At 59.2% G+C, this 13,502-nt stretch overlaps 1 protein-coding gene across 1 annotated transcript; it reads right to left on the bottom strand.

Moving 5' to 3' along the window:
- Positions 1-816: 816 nt before the first annotated feature.
- Positions 817-13,179, bottom strand: CARHSP1 (calcium regulated heat stable protein 1). Its single transcript, XM_040230129.1, has 4 exons — positions 13,103-13,179; positions 4,934-5,098; positions 4,151-4,273; positions 817-2,030 (listed from the first exon to the last, which is right to left on the bottom strand). Exons 2-4 carry the CDS (start codon positions 5,089-5,091, stop codon positions 1,868-1,870), a joined length of 444 nt encoding a protein of 147 aa, XP_040086063.1. The 5' UTR covers positions 5,092-5,098; positions 13,103-13,179; the 3' UTR covers positions 817-1,867.
- Between the last annotated feature and the right edge of the window lie 323 nt (positions 13,180-13,502).

Below are 13,502 nucleotides of genomic sequence, written 5' to 3' on the forward strand. Positions count from 1 at the left end.
GGAGGGGTCCCTTCCAGCCCTCACGATACAAAGTGAGAATGGAGCATTTACAAAGGAGTCTCCCAGCGAGAAGACCCACGCATCACCTGGAGGAGCAGATCCGACTTCCAGCCCACTAGCAGGCTGCTGGGGTCACATGGAGGACCAACCATGTACCAGGGTGAGGGCAAGGCAGCAGAGTCGCCTGAGGGAGCAGGTGGCAAAGACGCAGGCTCTCAACCTCAAGGATGGGTCTCCAGGTGACTTCACTCAAAGTGTGGTCCATACCCAACAGACAGGGGTCTCTGGGGGCCACCTGGGGACTGCCCAAGGCTGGAGGGGAGGCGGCCACTGTGGACCAGCAGAAGGCAGAGTGGGGAAGACCCTTCAAGGGGGCACGAAAGGCCAGGAAAAAAGATCAGCTTCCTTAACCGTGACGTTTCACTGAGCACTCATAACCAGCACTTACTAGCCTACTTAAAAACAACTCCGGTGGTCATTTCGTGATATATGGAAATATCAAATCGCTGTGTTGTGCACGGGGAACTAAGACTGTGTTGTAGATCAGTTATACTTAAAAAAAACACACACAAATCCAATGGTCCTCAGCAAAATAGCTCTGGCCTCTGACCCCCTCGCAGAAATTCAGATACACTGGATGAGGCCCCACTATCTTTCAAGGGCTCACACCTCCCTGTATTGCCAAATGGACCCTTGACTACATATTTCATGGGTGTGGCCACATATTTCAAGATGTGTGAAATATGTTTTTCCCATATTTCCCAGCTATTTCTATTTTTAAATCACAACTAAAGCCGAACCAAGCCACACCAAAGGAAAGCCCTAAGGATCTGTTTACTGGAAATATCCACAAAGGTCTGCAATGTCAACAGCAAAGTGCAAACAGAACTGGCTCCCACAAGAGCTTGTGTTCTTAAAGGAAAAAAAAAATCCTAAGCAGTTCACACCAGTTTTCTAGAAAACTCCACCAAAGGCCTATTTCTCCTTCAACTTGTGACTTCGCCAGGCTCCCAGGTAGCAAACCACCTGCTCTTTTCTAGATGGATCCCAAGAAAGGTCCCTTTGGAAACAAACACCCTCTCAGTCTCCACACTCCCCACTCCTCCCCACCACCTCCCGGATGGGTGGCTGAGCCAGGATGGCTCAACCACAGACAGACAGACAGGACCAGGCTTCAAAGTAAATGAGGACTCGCCTCTGAGCACACGGCTGCCACATGGAGGACTCAGGGCTGCCAGACGCCTAGTTTCACCTCCTGCTGCAGAGACACGAAGACCCCCACACTCCCCGCCCCCAGCCCCTTGGAACAACCAGCTCAGAACCAGAAAAGTCTGCTCTGCCCAGGGCCAAGAAGACTCATGCTTGGGAGCGGAGGGCGGGATGGTGAGCACACTTGGGTGAAAATTCTTCCTGGGAAATCACTCAAGGTCCATGTCACTATTCAGAGGACCAATCTGGGGATTCTCAGCCTTCAATTCCGGGGCGGGGGGCGGGGGGAGTGGGGGCGGGGTTTGTGGGAGGGACTGCCGGCCAGGGAAGCCGCCCGACCCGGCCCCTGGGCGGGGCTCAGACACTCCACTCAGCCACCAGGGAGCGCCTCTCCTTTTTCAATGCTTTTAATGTTTTTCAGATGGTGAGGTGTTGGTTGCGGTGGTCGGTGCTCGGAGGCTGCGCTGGTGGCCGAGGGCACCCCCGTGCCCGCCCCTGTCTCCAACCCCTTCCTCCAGGAGACACGACAGGGACCTCGCTCCCCCCCCTTTCCGATGCCCCATCTCAAGCGGCACAGTTGTCCTCTCCCGTCTGGTCCTGCCTCCTCCTGCCCCGGGGCCTCCCCAGAGCCAGGAGGCCAGGGTGCCTCTGGCCGCTCCTAGGAGCTGACGACGTGGCCGGACCAGGTCTCGTGCTTGGTGCCCGGTGCCAGGTGGGTGATGACCACCTCCACAGCCTGCAGCTTCTCGTTCTTGGGCGGGATGGAGCACATCTTATAGGTGACCTCGTCGCCTTCCATGGGGACGTACTCCCCCTCCACGCTGCAGGGCGAGGAGAGACACTCAGGGCTGGCGCTGAGAGAAGCCAGCTGGGACGCCGGCCCTGGGGGGAGCTGCCCCCACACCCTGCCCCTGGGGGAGGAGCCACCGGGGCCCTCGGTCGAGACTGAGGGTCCCCTGACCCAATCAGCTCCTTTCCTGGGACCTTGGCTGTGGAGACAGAGATGGAGCCCCGCCCCCAGGGATGCTCACAGGGCAGTTACACGTGGGCGCCCTGGGCCTTATGGATGGAAGAGCCAGGAGAGGCAGTCTTGAGCCTGAGAATCAGAGTTGCGGGATGACCCCGCGGGGGTTTCCTGAGCAGCCGCCACAACCCCCTGCCCGGTCCAGGAGTCCTGGAAACCAGACTGCACCTCTGCTGTTCAGCTCCTCAGAATCCCAGGGAGCTTTCCAGAAAGTCCTTTTCCCTCTTTTTCTACAGGATATCTCACCCGGGATGAAGAGGTCCCCATGGCTTGATGCCCCCTTGGCTTTACCCACCACCCACCACCCCCCAGGAGGAATAGCCCCTTCAGATCCTGAAGGCCAAGTCCAGTCAGCTCTCCCCTGGGACTATAATATGGCCTTGAATGAAGAATCACATTGCAATTGGTGCTGCCCTCTTTGCTGTGGCCACCAGGAAGCTCAGGAGTAAAGGTACAGCCCCTTGCTAGCAGTGAAACCAAACGCCGTCTTTCTTCTCTGCCCCAACTGCCTGCTTTCCTTACTAATTTTTCTTGGCGCATTGTGTCTATCCTTGTCAACCACTACAACTCCTTCCGGAATAAGAGGCAATATAGATATATATTTCTACATCCACATATAATTCATACGTATGTCAAAAGGCGTTGCTTTATCAGCATCCTTGTGTCTGCATTGTACAGGGGGTCTATGAAGACCAGGCATGTAGGGATGTTGGAGGAGAGTAAGAAAGGGTAACTCTCCCATCTCAGCAGACATTTGCAAAGGAGCCTAATTTCAAAACATGGTTTCTACATATTGTCAGGCCTGCTGTGTGGGGTACTTTGCCTGCCACTGACAAAAAGATTGGGGGGGTTGCTGAGGTCAAGATGGGGATGGGGTAGGGGAGCCGATTAGGTCCACACAAATTTGCAGGCTGCTTAGAAGACCAGAGGTGGAGGCCAGTCTGCAGGGCGCCCTCCAGCCCCAAAGCCGAGGATGTGTGGGCCCCACCCTGGGCGCCCCCCCCGCCCCCACCTTCTCTCCCCGCCAGGGTTTCCAGACACTCAGGAAGGAAGGACATCAGTGAGCAAGTGGCAAGAGAGAGGGTCCAGCCCCACACTTCCTTCCTGGAGCACAGTTCAGTCAGCCCCCAGCCTCACCAGGGCAGGGCCCCCGGGGGAGTGCAAGCACCCACCCCCAGGCCAAACACAGGCTCACAGGACTCCCAGGGACACCCAGGCCTGCCCACCAGACACACACAGGCACTCAGACCCACCCCAAAGTGAAAGTCGCTCAGTCGTGTCCGACTTTTTGTGACCCCATGGACTAGACAGCCCATGGAATTCTCCAGGCCAGAATACTGGAATGGGTAACCTTTCCCTTCTCCAGGGGATCTTCCTAACCCAGGGATCAAACCCAGGTCTCCCACATCGCAGGCAAATTCTTTACCAGCTGAGCCACCAGGGAAGCCCAAAGGAGGTTCTCACCTCACACGCACATACACACAGAGACGCACACACACACAGAGACGCACTCACACACACAGACGCACTCACAGAAACACACACAGAGACGCACTCACACACAGAAACACACACAGAGACACACACATACAGAGACACATACACAGAGACATATGCACACAGAGACGCACATGCGCATACACACACAGAGAAACGTGCACAGACATATGCACACACAGAGACACACACGTGTGTGTACCCACAGACACACACACACAGTCGCATCCAGTGTCTCACACGCTGCCACCACCACGTACAGGCTCACACCCTCAGCCCTGAACACTGTCACGCAAGCCTGGCCCATACAACCTCATCACACTTGGCACCCACCCAGCAGAGTTCACACACTCCCCCTGCCTCCTCCAGGCCACGGTGCCCACCCTAGCCCCAGAGCACCCGGATCAGCCGCTGACTCACTCGGAGATATGCAGGAAGATGTCGGGGCCACCATCAGCCGGGGTGATGAAGCCGTGGCCCTTGGACCGACAGAAGCATTTGCAGACTCCTTTGTAGACCGGGCCCTGGGAAGCCCGCACCGTCCTGACAGAGAGGGGAGAGCATGAGGGTCCCCCACCAGCCCTCCAGGACAGCCCCCTGCTCTCAGGGGCACACACAGCTCTTCCCAGTTCCCACCCACAGCTGTGCCCCAGGGCATTCTGGGCAGGGCCACCATGTACAGTTGTGCAGGTTATGCACTGCACAACTCTGGGAGCCATTCAGAGACCCTGGTGACAGTGACTCTCTGAATGATACTGGCAAACTTTTCTCAAGCCCCAGTGTTCCTGTCTGAGTAAAATCCCCTGAGCATCCCTCCCTCTGAAGGCTAACTTAACAGCAGCCTCCACATGTTGACCTGAGCTTTGCACCTGCCAGGCGCCGTGTGGGTCTCCTGCGGCACAGTGGCCAACCTGCTACTGTCCCCGTTTTGCAGCTGATAAGGTCAAGGGCTCCAGGGGAAAAGGAGCTTGTGTGTGGTTAAAGCCCGATGATCTAAGACCCCAGCGATTTCCTATCGCTGGCCACCCTCATCCCTCACCCGCAGCTCACAATAGGCTCAAGGAGGGGCCTGGGGGCGGTGCGGTGCGGGGTTTACAAGGCGCCTGCCCAGCTTCCCACCATCAGCCCTTTCCCAATCCACAAGTTTCCCATGTGATAGACAGGGACACGGAGGCGACCTGTCTGGGGAAGCCCGAGACTCACGCTGAGAAGGTCCTGGTGCGGCGAGTGGGCAGTGGGCTCGGCACCACGTTGCCCCGAAGCGGGGACGGTGAGCGATCCCGGGCCTGTTGGGTGTCCAGCAGCCCAGCCGAGGACTGGTGGGTGGGGGGCTGGGATGGAGGAGGAGGCTCAGATGACATGGCTGACCTGGAGAGAGACGGGGGGCTCTCAGGGGCTCACGCCTTGCTAGGGGGGCTCTCCAGATGCCTCCCCACGCTCACGCAGGACAGTCTGTCATCTGAGACTCGAATATTCCTCTGGCTGTGGAATGCAGGCTCCAGGCTCACTCAGCATGGACGTCACCTGCTCCAGAAATAACCCGCTCGTCCCAGTCAGGGCAGGTGCCTGGTCTGCGCTCCTGTGCAGCCATGCACCTCCCTCTATGACAGCTCCACACAGAAACACCACAAGGACACCACTGGCCCCCTCTTTGTTCCCAGGACCCACAGCACAGGCTCTGGCACACTCAGCATGCATGCAAGCTAAGCTGCTTCAGTCGTGCCCGATTCTTTGCAACCCTATGGACTATATAGCCCACCAGGCTCCTCTGTCCATGGGATTCCCCAGCAAAAATACTGGAGTGGGTAGCTATTCCCTTTGCCAAAGGATCTTCCCAACCCAGGGAACGAACTCGAGTCTCTTAGGTCTCCTGCATCAGAAGGCAGATTCTTTACCACTAGCACCACCCGGGAAGCCCTGGCACACTCAGGCACTTGGTAAATTCTTGTGAAAGGGAGGGAGGGAGGGAGAGAAAAAGGAAGGAGAGAGGGAGGGAGGCAGACAGGACAGGCAGGAAAGCTTCAGTGCCAACCATCTGGATGAGGACTCCACCACTCATCAAACATTTCCCAACCCCTACTAAGTGCCGGGCACTATGGGGAAGGGGAAGCGAAAAAGGGACCCGCACTCAGCGCTCCTTCAGGAAACTCGGGGACACAAATCAGAAAGGGCTCGGACCTCAAGTCAAGTCCGCATCCAGGAGGAACCCTGGGGGAGGCAGGGGGAGCGGGCAGGGGCATTTCAAAGCAGCATCTCCAGCTATCAGGCCCCTGACTCAGATCCAGGCCTTAAAGTTCATTTCCACCCAGCCCGAGTCTTTGATTGCTGCTGAGAAATGGAATTCCCTCTGTGACCCCTAATACGCATCAGAGGCCAGGGGCAGACCCAGCTGGAGAGAGAGGATCTACATTCCTGTCTTGAGAGCAGCACATGGCCGCTGTACCAACTTGCTGGTAGCCTTGGCTCAAAGCCATGAAGAAAGAGCCAAAGCCCAGGACCCAAAGGGCCTTGGCTGAGTCCTTTCCGCTGTCTGGGATCAACTCTGCACATTGGTGCAGCTGGCTGGGCGTCACGCAGAACCTGCTCAGGGTTGGTGTTGGGGGTTCAGGTGGGGAAGGTGCAGGCCCTGCGGCCTCAGGAAGGAGAGGAGCCTGACTAGATATCAGCCCCACTTCATTCCCAGGATGTCACCCCCCCCCCCCCATTCACAGGGAGTGGTGGGGCAGGAGCAGCCCTGCTGGGTTCTGAGAGGTTCACGCAAGGTTTTCATATTAAAAGCACGAGCTATCTTTTAAACATCCCAGAGGTTTGACCCCCTCCCCCAGGCAATGTTTCCAGCTAGGTTTGAGAAAACTAGCAGCTCTGACAACCAGAGCCTCCAGTCCACCTCCCCACCACCACCCCCATCCCCCGCCACTGCCCTGGCTTTCCTGGTCTGCAGGCATTCATGCGGCCCAGGGCACCAGCTTTCAACCTGCATCACCCAGCAACGCCCCTCTGCCCCCAACCCAAACCGCCTGAGAGCCAGGCCTGATTCCTTGGGGGACAGGCCCACCTCTGTCCCCCAAGAGGACGAACTGGCTCCCTCCACGTGGCCCCGCAGCCCCCTACACACTCCCCTTTCAGGACTCAGCTCCGTCTGGCTGGGAGGGGAGACAGCCAGCTGGCTCCCTGGAGGAAGTGACATAGTACCTCCTGACCCTTCTCTCAGCTGCGGCCGCGGCCAGGGAGGACCGCGAGTCCCGGGAGCCCCCACCTCAGAAAGGCCCCAGCGGCTTGGGGTCAAGGCTCCAGCATGACCCACCAGCACAGGTCATAGAGTCCTAGAATGTTCCAATGCCTGGGGTTCTGGGAAGGAGGCCGGTTCAGAAAAAGGGAGGGCCCCATATCCAGGACAGCCGGTGGGAACCACTGAGCTCTGAGGACACCAGGGTGAGGTGGGGAACAGCCCTCCCCACTCCCACCCAAAATCTCCCTCTTTTCCCTGCTGTCAGGAACCTCTGACTTTAAATCCCACCCTTCCAGCTGTGTGATCTTGAGCAAGTTACTTGACCTCTCTGGACCCTGGTTTCTGTATCTGGAACCTGGAGATTTTTTTAAACAGTCCTGACTTTACACCAGTGTCAGTAAGTTGAAATGACATAATACATGTTTTAAGCATTCTGCACACCCTCCGCCCAGAATAAGTGAGCATTTAAGGATCAACTACAATTGTTGTTATAACCGTCATCATAAGTCATTCAACAAACATGTGCCTGATGGCAGGCCCTGTTTTTAGGCAGTAGAGACACAGACAGCGGGGTTTCCCTGGTGGTCCAGTAGTTAAGAATCCACCTGCCAGGGCAGGGGACACAGGTTCAATCCCTGGTCTGGGAAGCTTCCACATGCTATGGGGCAACTAAGCCCATGAGTCACAACTACTGAGTCCATGCTTTGCAACAAGAAGCCTGTGCACTACAAGGAAGACCCAGCAAAGCCAAAAACAATAAACAAACAAACAAACAAGAGTGAGCCATTTGTAAAACAGAGGGAGGTTCTTCCAGTGTGGAAACAGCCTGTGCAAAGGCCCTGAGGTTGGCAGGGGCAGGTGTGACTAAAGGCCAGCAAGGAGACTGGGGGTTGGGGGGTCACTGGGGAAGGAGGGGTGAGAGGCAAGAGATGGGTGGGTGGAGGGACAGGCCAGCTCAGGAATTAGGGCATCATCGTTGTCCCCACGGGTCTCCACTCTTCTTGCTCATGTCCATCCATCTGACTGTTCCCCCCTCCCCACCTCCCCGTAAAGCAGGTCTCAGTTGGGGCCCCCTCTGTCTTCTCCCCAGCCCCTTTGACTCTCTCAGGACACCCAGTCCCGCAGAGATTCCAGTGGAAGCCCCCGGCTTGGGGACAGAGCAACCCGAGGGTAATACGGAGTCCCTCCACGTCCTGGGCCCCGGCACTGGGGCTGGGACAGAGCAGGGTCCCCCTGACCAGCCTCGGGACCGGGAGCCCCCACTGGCGTTCACGTGCACTGTGAGCCGGGCGCCCGGCACAGTCGTGCTGCAGGTGGGGGCTGCGCGCATGCGCACTTGCCAGTGGGAGAAACTGAGGCACGGAGGGCCGCAGAGCCTCCGGGAGAGAGTCCGGGAAGGGAGCAGGGGCTTCAACCACCACCCTGCCCGCGCCTCCAGCCTCCAGAGGGCCATCCGTGCAGAGCACAGCTGAAGCGGGCGTAGACCTGGACGGGCCTGGACGGGAGCCAGCCACCCCCACCGGCCTGCGGGGGGCGGGGGGGGCGGGGGCAGGGAGGAGTGAAGGGCCTCTGTGTGGGAAGGCCTGGGTTAAAGTCCAGCTGTAAGGCAACCAGCTCGCGGAGGCGGGAGCCAGTCACCCAGGGGCCGGCTGCGGCCCGCCCCCCCCCCCCCCCCCGCTCCAAACACAGATGGGGGCGTTGGGTATGCAGCACCCCCTTCCCTCACTCTCACACTTCCAACCAGCAACAGCTCTCCCAGTAACGCCAGGGGGCGGGGCTTGAAGCTGGCCCTGGAGGAGGCAGGGCCCACCCTCTGCCACTAGCCGCAGCTCTGAGACCTCTCACCTCCCTACAGCTTCAACTCCCTACAGCTGCAGGCAGTCTGCAGAGGGTCACCTGAGACTGAGGCTCTGGGCCAGACCTGAGATGGGCTTCAGGCTTGCAGCAAATTCAGACCAGGTGTCATGCCCAAGGCCTGTCACGGCTGCTGAACTGTGTGCACACATTTCTGCATGAGTGCATGCACATGTGTATTTGTGTGTGGCTGTGTGTGTGGTGCACGTGTATGTGTGCACATGCATGTGTGTGAAGCCAGGCACAGAAGTGCGTGCATACATGTGAACACCAGTGGACTGGGCAGGGAGGGGTGCAGGGAGCCACCCCGCCCCTGGCACCAGAAGGGCCTTTACCCTGGGAAAGGGCAGGAAGGGGGCCTCAGCCCAAAATAGCCTGGGAATTTCCCACAGGCCCTGTGGGTCCTCCAGGAAGGTTCACAGAGCTCAGCTGGGCATCAGGCTCTGGTCTTCCCAGCCCCTCTTCCACCAACCCACACATCCAGGGACTGGAGACCTACCCAGCCATGCAGAGACCCTGGCTTCCTGCCCTCTCGGCCTCAAGCCCCACCAGTCATATCAAGGGCAAGTCTGAAGCTTCCCTGGTGGCTCAGTGGATAAGAATCCGCCTGCCAATACAGGAGACACAGGTTCGATCCCTGGTGCAGAGGAGCAACTAAGTCCGTGCGCCAAAACTATTTAGACTGTGCTCTAGCGCCCAGGAGCCACAACCTCTGAAGCCCCATTCCCCGAGAGCCTGTGCTCCACAACAAGAGAAGCTAAGCAACAATGAGAATTCCTAGCACCACAACCAAAGAGTAGCCTCCTCTCACCTCAATGAGAGAAGAGCCCACGCAGCAACAAAGACACAACACAGCCAAAACAAAATAAATAAATAAGACAAGTCTGTCTTAAGCCCCGTAACCGGTTGCTGACTCCAGGAAGGGATCCTTGGCAGTGTTATCGGTCATGTACACTTTAGTGAGACATTTGCAGTTCATTTCACAAGGTTCCTCCATTCTTGGTAGCTTTCAGGCCCTTGATGGCAGGAAGATCGGAGTGGGAGAAAGAACTGAGCTTCTTTCTCAGCCTGGCAGCAAAGCCAGATCTCATCAAGCCTACTCTGAAAAATGGGGTGTGGAGCCTTCCCAGGGTTTCTGGATGGGGGAGGCCAGGGCAGGGTACCATGTTCAGATACCTCCTAGCCAGGGGGCCAGGCCACTGCTGGCAGGTGGGAATGAGTTCCAACCCACACAATGGGAACAGGACAGAACACTTTCTTAAGACAGGTATAGGGTCCCACATTCTGCATTTCTAAGGAGCTCCCCCCAGCAAGGCAAGATTGACACCAAGTAGTACTGGTTATGGGGTTACTGGCCCGGCCTACCTCTCAGCCAGCATAAGAGGGCCACCAGATGAGTCACAAAGTCACCCTAGTCCACCCAGGTGCCTCACCTATAAACTGAGGCAGAGACGCCACCCTTCCCCTCTCCACCTCCAGCGCAACTGAGCCCCAACCCCGCAGACTGGGGGCACTTGGGCCAAACGGGTCAGTAGGACAGCGGGGTCCCAGGAAGCAGGAAGAGGTTCACGAAAAGAGCCCCCCGAGGCGGGCTTGGGCCGCACTGCCCTCCGCTGCGCCGGGGAGAGCTGGGCTCAGATGGGGGAGAGAGGGGAGGTGGGGAGGGGGAAAGAGAGAAGGGGAGGGGAGGGGGAAAGAGAGAAGGGGAGGGGAGGGGGAAAGAGAGAAGGGGAGGGGAGGGGCCAGTGGGCGGGGCAAGGCGAGGGGCAGGAAGGGCGTGGCCGGGGATGGGAGGGGCTCGGGGCAGGGAAGGGGCGGTGCCAGGGAGAGGGGAGAGGCTCGGGGCCAGGAAGGGCGGGACCCGGGAGAGGGGCAGTGCCTGGAAGAGGGGCGAGGAGTTGGGAGCGGGGGAGCGGGGGAGCGGAGCCTGGCAACGGGAGGTGGGAGGGGTCGAGGGGAGTTGAGGGGGTGGAATCAGGGGAGGGGGCGCGAGGGAGAGGAGGCCTGGCTGGAGCTGGCCGCGCCCGCAGCAAAGAGAAATACGAACAAGGCACCGAGGTGCATCTGAGATGCCCGTGTCCGGAGTGGGGGTGGGGGGCAAGCCCAGCTGGGAACTGCTCGGCCGCCCCGGAGTGCTGAGAAGAGGCCGGAAACCCGAAAACTAGCGACCGGGAAGCCGAGGCGCCCTCCGGCACAGCCCCGCCGTTAGCGTCCCCGGCCGGGCCCGGCCCGGCCCCCGGCCTGGGAGGCGCCCAAGCCCCTGTGGGTAACTCGAGGCCGATTCTGCATCTCCATTCCATCGCCCCCAATTCCAGCCTTCCTGTATTCCATCTTCGCCTCCATCCAGGGCTTCGATCAGACCTGAGTCTCAGGCCTAATTGTGCTCTTCGCTCCCTCTGTGACCCCTCTGGCAAGCGACCTCCCCGTTCCCTGCCTCAGTCTCCCCATCTGTTAAATGGGACGGTCCTGGTGTAGCCTCCCAGCCCGGCGGACAGAGGGTGTTGTACAGGAGGGTGCCAGATACAACGGCTTCAGGCAACAATAGTCGAGCCGCTAATGGTAGCACTGCCAGGCTCCGGCCGTCTAGAATAATCCCTCCCACGTCTGTCTCTGCTGATGGGACACAAACCGAATGCCCTGAATGCCCTGACTCTGCCACTTGGTGAGACAAAGACCGTTCCCCTCCCGAGAGGGCCTCCCTCTTCCCCGCCCAGGCCTCAGAGCCCGGCGATGGGCCTGGCCCAGCTCTTCCCGAGCATCTACTCGGGGCCGGGCTTCGCGATACTACAGGCCCTGTTTCTGCTCCGTTGGGGCTCCGGGGAGGGTGATAAAGACCGCGGCATTAAGAACCCGCGGCCATCAAGGCCGCCCGGGAAAGGCGAGCCTAGAGGGGGTTTGGAGAAGGTCCCTGGCCCCGAGGAAGGGGCGCCTGCTTCAAGCCCTACAGGGGCCATGGGGAAGTCATTCCTAGCAGAGGGGTCTGCAGGGGCACAGGATCAGGGACAAGGAGGGAGGGCGGGTGCCAGAAGGGGCTGGGACGGTCTGGCTGGGAGAGAGAGATAACAGAAAACTCTGGTGAAGAATTTGGGACTGAAAAGACAACAAGGACATCAATAGGCGATTTTAAGCCCGGGGTTGATTTGAACCTGTTTTTACAAGATCCCCCTGCGTGCAGGGTAGAGAAAAATATTGGAGAGGCAAGACTGGGAACGAAGAGACCAAGAAATATATATATATATATATATATATATATATTTTAAGCAAGTAAAAAATGTAACAATAGCTAAAGCTCCCCCACCCCAGTCCTAGCAGCTATCTCCTTTTATTCTCACACACCCCTTTATGGCAGGGAAACTTACACCCCCAGCCTACAGATGAGGAAACGTAGGCTCAGAGAAGCTTTCTATGTTGCAGTGAGACCCTCCGGCCTGTGGGAACGGAGATCGTGCCTGGAGGGGGCTGAAATCCAGCCCCCCACCCCACTCCCAATAGAAACATCCACTCCAACCCTAGAAAAGCTACTGGGGGCTTCCTTTTTAGAAATCAAAACAAAAAACCGTTGCATTTCCGGCCTGAAAACTTGGGCTGCCAATGAGGCCCGCAGGGAGGGAGCCCGTGGGCGCGGGTGAAGTTTCTCTGCACGGCCTCCGGGGGCCCCCCCATCCAGGAGCAAACACCCCGGGTGAGCGCCCGGCGGCTCCTCCTCCCTAGAGGCGGCCAATCGCACGGCGCCAGGATGTCCCCGTTCCCTCCCCAACCTCCTCGCCAGGCCTGGCAGCGGTCCCACCGCCGAGCCCGCAGCTGCCGCGGCCAGGCCTGGCTGGGGGGCTGGCTCCACCTCCCCGAGCGGCGCCCCCGCCCCGCGCGCCTCGCCCCAGCGCCTCGCGAGTCACCCCATCCAGCTCCATCCAGAGAAAGCAAGGGGAGGGTTGGGGGTGGGGGCGCGGGAGAAGAAGAGGGTTTTTTTTTCTGCACCAAGAAAAAAACAGGTGGCCAGGCGGGAAATGCAACCAGACGTCCGCCCCAAATCCCTCGGGCTGCTGCCACACCCACCATCCTCCAGGCGAGGATGAGTAACCCGCGCAGCCTAAACAGGCCACTGCCGCCCGGGCATTTCCAAGGGGCTCAGAGACCCAGCCGGCGAGCTGGAAGACCCTCCAGAGTGGGGGTGAACGGGGGGCAGCGAGGGCAGAAGAGGCAAAGGTCCCATGCCGGAGGATCTTGGGCCTCCCTCAAGGCGAGGGCACCCCCACCACGCCCTTTCTGGGGTCCCCAGAGAAGCTCCCTACCTGACTATCCGCTCCGCTCCACCAGGCGCTCAGCTTCAACTGCGGGGAACAGAGCTGGGGAGGGGGCGTGGTTGGCGGGGCGGGCTCGCCGAGCCCCGCCCCTGACCCCCGCCCCCGGGAGCTCTCGGCCAATAGGGCCGCGGCCTCGAGGACGGGCGGAGCGGGCGGGACCAGTCCCTACGGGACCTTTGTGTCCGCGCGCGGGACTGGCGGGAGCGCGGGGCGCATGGCCTGGGGCGAGTAGGTGGGGGGTGGCCCGGGCTCTCGTCTGTGCTGCACACCCCCGGCCGGAAGGCTCCCGTGGTAAAAGGAGAGCATTTGGTCGTCGCGCCCGAGCGAGTCCCTCCCCGAGCCGACGGCGTCGGATTTGATCCCCGACTTGATCTTTGCTCCAGAATCC

The sequence above is a fragment of the Oryx dammah genome, unplaced genomic scaffold (assembly GCF_014754425.2).
Source record: "Oryx dammah isolate SB20612 unplaced genomic scaffold, SCBI_Odam_1.1 HiC_scaffold_2, whole genome shotgun sequence".
In the NCBI taxonomy this organism is placed as follows: domain Eukaryota; kingdom Metazoa; phylum Chordata; class Mammalia; order Artiodactyla; family Bovidae; genus Oryx; species Oryx dammah.

Bases quoted from the DNA above. Each gene is read 5' to 3' on its own strand.
- CARHSP1 (XM_040230129.1), bottom strand. From the start codon at position 5,091: ATGTCATCTGAGCCTCCTCCTCCATCCCAGCCCCCCACCCACCAGTCC. The intron at 4,274-4,933 runs GTGAGTCTCGGG...CCTCTCTGTCAG, and splicing joins CGCACCAGGACCTTCTCAGC to GACGGTGCGGGCTTCCCAGG. The intron at 2,031-4,150 runs GTGAGTCAGCGG...CTCGCCCTGCAG, and splicing joins ATCTTCCTGCATATCTCCGA to CGTGGAGGGGGAGTACGTCC.